The sequence below is a fragment of the Gigantopelta aegis genome, chromosome 13 (genome assembly GCF_016097555.1).
Source record: "Gigantopelta aegis isolate Gae_Host chromosome 13, Gae_host_genome, whole genome shotgun sequence".
In the NCBI taxonomy this organism is placed as follows: domain Eukaryota; kingdom Metazoa; phylum Mollusca; class Gastropoda; order Neomphalida; family Peltospiridae; genus Gigantopelta; species Gigantopelta aegis.
The window spans coordinates 25520222-25529661 of NC_054711.1; the positions used below are offsets into that span (position 1 = coordinate 25520222).

General features: G+C 38.2%; 2 protein-coding genes across 2 annotated transcripts in view; one reads left to right on the top strand and one right to left on the bottom strand.

Annotated features, from left to right (window-relative positions):
• Nucleotides 1-2309, bottom strand: part of LOC121387857 (alpha-catulin-like) — a 53195-nt gene extending 50886 nt beyond the window's left edge. The window contains exon 1 of the mRNA XM_041519086.1: nucleotides 2213-2309. Within this exon, the coding sequence (XP_041375020.1) occupies nucleotides 2213-2308 (96 nt within the window). The 5' untranslated portion in view covers nucleotide 2309. The remainder of the gene's footprint in view (nucleotides 1-2212) is intronic.
• Nucleotides 2310-4028: 1719 nt separating this feature from the next.
• The window catches only part of LOC121387432 (dentin sialophosphoprotein-like), a 22415-nt gene continuing 17003 nt past the window's right edge, over nucleotides 4029-9440 (top strand). Inside the window, exon 1 of the mRNA XM_041518543.1 lies at nucleotides 4029-4167. Coding sequence (XP_041374477.1) covers nucleotides 4096-4167 — 72 coding nt within the window. The 5' untranslated portion in view covers nucleotides 4029-4095. The remainder of the gene's footprint in view (nucleotides 4168-9440) is intronic.

Here is a 9440-nt window from a genome sequence, read left to right on the forward strand (position 1 = left end):
TAGGCAAAGATTCCCACTCTAATACCACACCAATCCTATGTTTGACGTCAAATACCTTTACATCGATCATTTTCGAGTTAACTGATACAAAAAAAATCCACATATTAATCACTAATACACCCACATTCAATAACGCTTCGTGACACTCCGTCGCCATAATTACAAAACTATGCGATCTATTTCGAGACGTAGATCACGTGATCACACACTGGGCGATTCTGCCTTGTGCAGCAGTTACAGGGGCCGTCTCATACCAAGCACAGAATTTGTGCCTACCACTGATTAATCAAAGATTTCGCTCTAATACAACAATAATCATACATGTATGTTTGACGTTAAATACCATTACATTGACCACTTTCGAGTTCCCTGTAACAAATATTTCAGGGTTAGTTCTGGAACTCGCCAAATTCAAAAACAATGTTATTTTAATTGGGCGAAATAATTTCATGTAGGCCTAATATTTGATATTTTGATACAAAATAACTGGGTTTTTGCAATCTTTGAAGTTTTAGCAGATAATTTGGCAAAATTTTCTGCTGACCCAGAGCTAGTCCTGTATTTCACATATTAACTAATAATACACACTTCAAGAAGAAACCTGACAGCAACACCTTTCAACAATATGTGAAATACGTAGTTGTCGATGGGTATCTTCCTGGTTTGTTATCAGCGAACTAGAAAATTATCAACATAATGGTATTTACAGTCAAACATAGGCTGAGAGCGATCAGAACCATCCAACTGTCTTGTCTGTCCGTCTCTCTAATAGCAGAGTACTCAGACTACCATTGGTAATACCCCTAAGGCACGAGTTCAACCTGTACCCCTCTTCAATGATTAAGATAGTTTTAGAGATATGGTTAGAGTTAGTCTTTTGAACCTTTGATATAGAGAGGCACGGGTTGAACTCTTTCAGGGGTTGAATTTTTTTTTTTTTTACCACCATCTCAAAGGAATAATGAATTTCAAAAAACACTATTCCATCTAAAAATGTACTATCCCTTCAATTATTAATGTACCACTAGTTTTCCTGACTGTGCTACGTCGCCCTGTACAACACTGCGTAACGAACAATTGTTTATATACTAGTCTATGCATTACTGCGTACTAGCTGAAATTACAAACGAACTACAGATCTTGCTTTTTAAGGTGCGCGGGTGCGATCGCACGTAATTTCAGTCTGACGAGTGTGAAAAACAGCACACGTTACACTCAACAAACGGCGCACGTAAAATAGATGGGTATATTTATTTCCACTGTTTACAAAAATCAACAGTGTTCATAGCTCATTTAGTTGATAGGAAGGTCCTTTTATTAAAACAATAAAAAAAATTAAATATGGCAGTGGCTTCCATACAGTCGTTAAAATGGTATTTCTCTTTGCTGAACAAATCGGGAAATACTGGTTTAATAGACAATTTTGTATCACAATCAAAATCTAATCGGAGCTACGCTGCCTATTTTATTTATTTTGTAGAGTGATTTTTCACTCGCCTTAGCATATTGAGGTGTGCGATTTTCTACTCTCCTACAATTTTCAAAAACCAAGGACTGGAACTAACTCCAAACATTAGTCTCGATCAAAAAGACATTTATTTTGTACCAGTAAGTGCATGAGTCTATGAGAAAGGTCTTAGTAGCGCGAGGATTTGTTCTGCAGAACAATGTAGCTGAAGAAAAAGCGTAAGCGGAATAGTCGCAGGCAATTTTTGGTTTTTCGTGCTTTATTTTCACTTTTATGATGGAATATTGGAAGAATTGTTTTACTATTCAGTTTCGAAATTTACTATTTGCAGAATAGTGAATAGCGTAAAATTCGACCCCTGTCTTTCCGCCCCTAACTTACAGCAATTCATTGCGAAACTATAGATATTATTGATGGTACCGTACACATTTCGCCTTAAAATTAAGGTTGAGACTTGCTTTCTTTTTTTATTTGCACCATCAAGTTATAATATAAGAATTGCATTCTGTTTAGGGCATTGCTTGCCGTATATCAATAATTTTTAAAACGTCAAATTTAATTCAGTAGGAATCTCTTAATCCGATGGCAAACCGATGTACAACATAATTATTGTCAATGTTACCCAAACAGGGCCTCTTCCATTTCAGCTGACAACAAACCTGTCAAAAAGCGAGGTTCTAAACTACAAACAGATGGACAGTCGCCCGGCGATCTGGTGCGTAGAGCGGCAAGGGGTGTGCGTACCTGAGTAACAAGTGGGACCAGGGTTTGCTCCACAGATTTCGTCTTGATTTCCAGACATGGTTTTGGAGGATCGTATCTTTGCAGCAACCCGGCCATATTTTTTCCCCGGAGAACCGACTGGTTACTCGGTCACTGGAGCTCTTCTACGTTTTGAGAAAATCCTATGATGCGTAGCACGTAACATTTTGCTTAGTCTACTCTTCAGCCAGCTACGAAGCTCGGAAGGCCTGTTTATTTTAATTAAACGTTTGGCTTGTTTCGGAAATGTAATATAAATATAGTAATTGTTAATGATATTTTTGTTAGTAAAATTAAATAAATATTATTAAACAAGTTGGGGTTTTTGTTCTTTTTTAAATATTTAAATATCAGAATATAATTATGCAAATTAGGGTTTTCCTACCCCTTTTAATTTGTCATGAATAGAATAGTCGCAAATTCAATTCTTTTAGATCTAATGCAAAATCGTATAAATATGCTAAGTTTGGTGTGTGTATGGGTTTGTTTTGTTTTTTGTGTTTTTTTAGGGGGGGGGGGGTGGGTGGGTGGTACTATAATGATTACGACTTCCAGTAGGGTATACGACTGGTATATCAAAGGCCGTGGTATGTGCTATGCTGTCTGTGGGATGGTGCATAATATAAAAGAAAAAAGGAAGGAAATGGTTTATTTAACGACGCACTCAACACATTTTATTTACGGTTATATGGCGTCGGAACATATCCCTTGCTACTAATGTAGCGGATTTCCTCTCTAAGACTGTCAAAATTATCAAATGTTTGACATCCAGTAGCCGATGATTAATAAATCAATGTGCTCTAGTGGTGTCGTTAAACAAAACAAATATTAAAAGTAAACTTTCATCGGGGTGTGTGCATATTCAATTTTTAGAGATGAAGGTCAATGCCTCTCGCCCTGCTCCCACCCGTTTCAGATATTTAAATGCCTAACATGTTGCATTTCATACCCTTTAGGTAATCAAAGGGCCCGGGTCATATTAAATAGAGAATAATACATGAGTGGCCGTTAGATACCATTTATCTCACAACGAGTTATTTTAAAATGTATCTAACGAGCAAAAGCGAGTTTGATACGTTTTTAAACAACGAGTTGTGAATTAAATGGTATCTAACGAACACGAATATGTATTATTCTATTTGTTAAATTTTAACATCTTTTTCGACTAAAAGCTATTTACAACCCTCTGCACTTGTAGCCGACTTATACGTCACAGACACATGATTGTTAGGTTAACTATACTTCACAAGGTAATCGATTTCTATCGTGTTGTTTTTCATTGGATATATGGCATTGGTGACCTGGTCATCACCTAGGAGCAGCCAGTGGTATGTCTTGAAATTGTTAACACACGTACGTGTGTAAACAGGGTGTGTGTTATCATAAATAATGCATGGTGTTCTCACCAACGGGTGTGTAAGAATTACATTTAATACATTATACTATAGAAATACATGTATACACACACACACACACACACACACACACACACACACACACACACACACACACACACACACACACATACATGCATACATACGCATTTTTATAAATGCATCGTCATACCTGTTTACTGGTCCCTTTCATACTGTTCTCCCAAATAAAGTTATAATAGTAAAAACTGGCCTGTGTTGAGGAGACAACCACTTAACACAGGTTATGCCATTTAGCGTAGAGATTCTGTTTAATATTACTTCAGTTTTATTGATTTGTATAACGATACCCACTGATTTTTTCTGTTAAATACGGTAACACGACTTTTGACAGTTGAAAAAAAAAATCAAATAGGCCAGGTTAAAAAACTCAGAACATTGACAAGCTAGAGAAACACACATTTGTCAGTCCATCGGAGGACAGGCGGTGAAATGTACTGGGGGTCGGGTCCTAGTGGCCCCCGTGGCTCGAAAACTGGACAACAGAGACCGAAATCGAGAAAGGTAACTTTATTCGTGTACTTCGGCTTTTATCGTTTTAAGTTATTATCGGAAATAACGTGACGTATAGGTGATCGTGAGAAATCGTAGTCCTCTCTGGTTGTTTTCGTTTTCCGCAAGGGCACGGAATATGAGGCAAGTACTTAATTATATTTAGCATGTCTTTAGTGGAACCGACTGAACTTGATACAGTGGATGTGTAATTCAATACCTCGGTGTAATTATGCGTTGTCAGCTGTAGTACAAGTTGCATGTTGAGTTTCCGTAAAGAAGGGGGCGTATCTTTTACTGTTTGCGATCCCAGGCCACTTGAAGTTAATATTTGCAAACGAAAGTAAACAATGTCATATCTGTCCCCATTTCTCTTTATTTTAGGTTATAAGTACTGACGACAAGATACAAAATACAATACATTTTTAAAAAATATTTTCCATTAATACATTTATAATCCGCGCTTATTACACTAAAACACGTAATTTTGCACTCTTTGTTTATAAGTATATCGTATACAATTACAAAGGTTTGATCAAAAGTTCGGAGATTTTATGCTGTGACGGGATCTGAGAAAAAAAACCAAAAGCACAGAGAGCATTAGATGTTGAATTAATAGATTTATGCAAAGAGAATGACAACTTTAGAATCTGTACCAAGTCGTGCGATAAAGTGCTCTGTAGATACCGAGGTAAGTGACTAACGTTTTGATATACGAGTGTGTCCATTATGTTGACTTAAGGATCAAAGGTATAGCTAAATAATGTGTGCGTGTGTGTGTGTGTGTGTGTGTGTGTGTGTGATTGACGGTAGCCGAACTGATAGGGAAGTCAGTTGGTGAAAACATGTTCCAGTTAGCTAATCAATACGTATCACAAAGAAAAATACACTAGTAGTTTCTTTCATATACGCCTTTCAGGCGCGTGTGTAGGAAATTGTGCAGGGTGTCTGCACTGTGGCGGGGTGTGGGGGTGGGGGGGGGGGGGGTGTTAAAATATATTCAAAATAAAAGAAAACTCGCTTGGTGGGGGTTAGGGTGGGGTGGGGAGGGGCCGAGGCCGGGGTGTTAACCTCCGAATCTCTCCTGCACATGCGCCCGTTCGCTATTTTTGTAACTTTCAGATTAGGTTATAAGTCAGACGTACTGTGCGTATGTGCGTGTTTACGTGTTAATAAACATTTATGAATGTATGTATGTATGTATGTATGTATGTATGTATGTATGTACGTACGTATGTACGTATGTATGTATGTATGTATGTGTGTATGTCAGGGTTGAAAATTAGCAGTGCCCGGTCGCCCGTGGCGACCTTTATTGGCTATGGGCGGCTAAGAATTTTACAAAGGTAGTCCGTTAGGCAACCATCAATATTAGGATCAGGCGAGTATGATACCAGTTAAAAAAAACAGACACTGAAACTGAATCGAACGTGACAAAACACATTGTCTGTGTTGGTGCGAACAACAGCAGCAGAAGACATAGAACATGCTCTATATTTTAACAGCTCCAGATTCAGCTTCTGTGGCTTTGGGCTAGGTCTTCTAAAAATAGAGCTCAAAACGTATTGAAGACATTACATGCATTTTTTAAATCTAGATGTCGTCGGCTTATTAGAATGGACTGGATACGCCATAATTATCTAGTAGAGCTACTATTTGACAATTGTTATTCAATGTTATGGTAAAAAGGAATCATATTTAATTAGCTTACATTATTCTGGGACAAAAACAAAATCTATCTTGTAGTTTTAAAGGCATACTGTCACAGATCACTGACCTATTTAATGGTCTAACAAATTATTACCTGAACAAAAATAATTTGATTTGTCCCTAAATGTACTTTATTCAACCATCTTCATAACCACCATACTCCATTTATTAATGACATTTTGTAAAACATTATTGAATTGTGGCAATGGTCCATAATTCAAAAACTAAAATTGCCCAGAGGGATGACATGGATTTCACTCCATCATGGTTCAGTTAAGGTGATGCGATAGCTAGATTTGGTTTCCAACGATTAATGTAATTTTTATTTATTATCCATTTTTTTTTAGAGAAATAAGGTCCTTAAATCCGTGACAGTATGCCTTTAACTCACACTAACGTGAGCGCATGCGCATATATACAGATATCAATGACCTTTTCCATTACTACAGCCCAGGGCTTATTCCAAAGGTCAGTTAACTGATTGTCGATATTGTTTTACATTTAAGCGATTTGCATTAAATAAGAACATATCAGATCTAAAGTGTTGACACCAAGACTTACCTAATGACATAACTGTCTAAATATTACTGTAATAAACAATAAGTACACCGTAATACTATGTAATATAATAACTAAGTACATCGTATATTTTGGTAAAATGTTGGGTTTTTTTTACAGATTTATTTTTCTTTTGATATTTATTTTATTAGTAGCCTACTACTGTAGCATTTACAATAAACGCACACGCGTGCGTGCTTCGTCCATTCCCGAGGAAATCCAATACTGGAGATTGCACCTCTTCTTGCATCATCACAAAGAGGACTGCCACCCCGAGACTAGGTTTATATACTAAAGCACGCGCAGTTCTACCTTTATTCTCTTTGTATTGCATTGTATGTTTTTACTTCAGAGACAATGCAAGTCAAGCTGTATACCTCGCTTGTTCGTGCATTTTGTTTTTATCTCTGGATTAAAAATGAGATTTAATCATCATAATTTAATGGTAATTTGTAAAGAATTAGTTTTATTTATACTGGATTTCTTTTTTTCAAATCTTTTATTTGAGTTGGTATGGGTTTAAAACTTAATAACATGTTGTTATATGGATTTTAACTGTATTCATTATAAGTTACATGCCAATTCATCGGTTTCCTTTTGAAGGAAACAGACTATACGGTGATCACATGATTTATTATTATTCAATAAAGAATATTCTAGCTTTGATTTTGGCTGTGCATTTAAATTACAATGTGATAATTGGAGGGCTAGTTGAATTTGAGAAGGGCCAGTAAGATTTGTCTTCAACTGGCCCTGCTGGCGACCATGGTTTTCATGTTAATTTTCAACCCTGGTATATATGTATATATGTATGTATGTATGTATGCATTTCGGGTTTGACTATTACATACATAGATATTAACGCACTGGCGCAGGGGATAATAAAATCCTTTCTGACCTCACAAATTGTTTCATGCCGTTGCTGGGACTCGAACCTGTGGCACCGAATCGCCCGCAACTTGCAGACTTGCCAAGATACGTTCTGAGCTATCGAGTTATCCTTAAAAAAGGATGCTCTTTATCTCAAACATATGAATGGGGCCTATAAGCTACGTGGTCGATCCCGCTTACGTACATGAAACAGTGGGCAAACCTGACACTGGCTAGTATGTATTGATGTATGAATATCTATATAGTGTATGTATGTCGAGGTTAATATTACATACATAGATATTAACGCACTGGCGCAGAAGATAATTAAATTCTTTCTGCCGTTGCTGGGACTCGAACCTGTGGCACCAAATCGCCCGGACTTGCCACGATATGTTCTGAGCTATCACGACATCCATAAAAAGGATGCTCTTTAACTCAAACCATATGTATGTATGTATGAGTGTGTGTGTGTGTGTGTTGGGGGGGGGGGGGGGGTATGTATATCGGGTTTAACAACAAGCATAGGAGATAAAAAATCATTTTTGGCCCCACAAACTGTATCTCATACCGTTGCTGAGACACCGAACCTTAAGCACCAAATCGCCAGCAGTTCCCAGACCACCACCACCATAACCACTCGCCCATCAAGACATTAAAAAAAAAGAATGTCCAGTTAACCGATGTATGTACGTGTGTATGTATTGATGTATGTACGTGTGTATGTATTGATGTATGTACGTGTGTGTGTATTGATGTATGAATGTATGTATGAATGAATGGATGAATGTTTAACGACACCCCAGCTCGAAAAATACATCGGCTATTGGGTGTCAAACTATGGTTAATGCAAAACGAATGTATGTATGAATGTACGTGCATGTGTGCGTAGGCCTATGTGTGTGCAGTATTTTATTTGTCCCGCTCCGACTACACATATATACCCCCCTCCCACACACACACACACGCAGAGAGAGAGAGAGAGAGAGAGAGAGAGAGAGAGAGAGAGAGAGAGAGAGAGAGAGAGAGAGAGAGAGAGTGAGAGAGACACACACGTACAAACACATTTACCACTAAAGACATAAAAATCAAACGTACAGACTGACATACACACACACACACTCACGTATACAAAGACACATGTACAGACACACGCAAACACATCCATACAGGGGGTTATTGTTTTCCTCGATGTATCCTGGTTGATGTTTTTTTAAACTGTCACGCCTGACTGAGCTGTAGGTTACTTATTGTGTTTTATGAAAACTGCAGCGTCACGTGTATATTTGGAAGAATGGCCGATCATAACTAAACACGAGTCAAATAACTCTTCATGTGACAGTGTCAAGGCGAACGGATTTGCAGGTAGATACCGTAATGTTCCGCCAGTAGACCCAGCTGAAAAGAAAAGAAAAACCACACCGACTAGCTAATCGTCAGGATCAACCGCCTTCTTTTGTTGTCTGTCTGTCTGTCTGTGTGTCTGGCAGGCTGCCAGGCTGGCTGACAGGCTTGCTGGTTGGCTGGCAGCCTGTCTGCCTGCCTTCCTGCCTGTCCATCTGCCTGTCTGTCTGCCTGTATGTCTGTCTTTGTATCTGTGTCGCCTCAGTACTATGTATGTGTGCTGTCTTGTGTGTAAAAAAATTGCACATAAAAGAGCCATTTTTGCTAATGTAAAAATGTAGCGGGTTTCCTCTCAAGACTATAAATGTCGCAATTACCAATTGTTTGACATCCAGTAGCAGATACTTAATTAATCAACATACTCCAGTGGTGGCGTTAAGCAAAACGAATTTCACTGTCTGTCGATCTTCTATCTAGGTTGTCTGTCCATGACAGTAGGTTAGTTGTTAGTGGTTAGTGAGAGAGAAGAGGGTGTAGTGGTCTTCCATCTACCCACTGAGTCGTTAAAACTCTCTCTGGGTGGGAGCCGGTACCGGGCTGCGAACCCTGTACCTACCATTAAATGCCCGTTAAATACCATTTACCTTAAAACTCGTTGTTTACAAACGTATCCAAATTCGCTTTCTCCCGTTAGATTCGTATTCTAGCAAGTCGTAAGACAAACTGTATCTGAGACTCGTGCATATAATCTATATATAGTAACTGGGGCGAGATGTAGCCAAGTGGTAAAGCGCTCGCTTAAT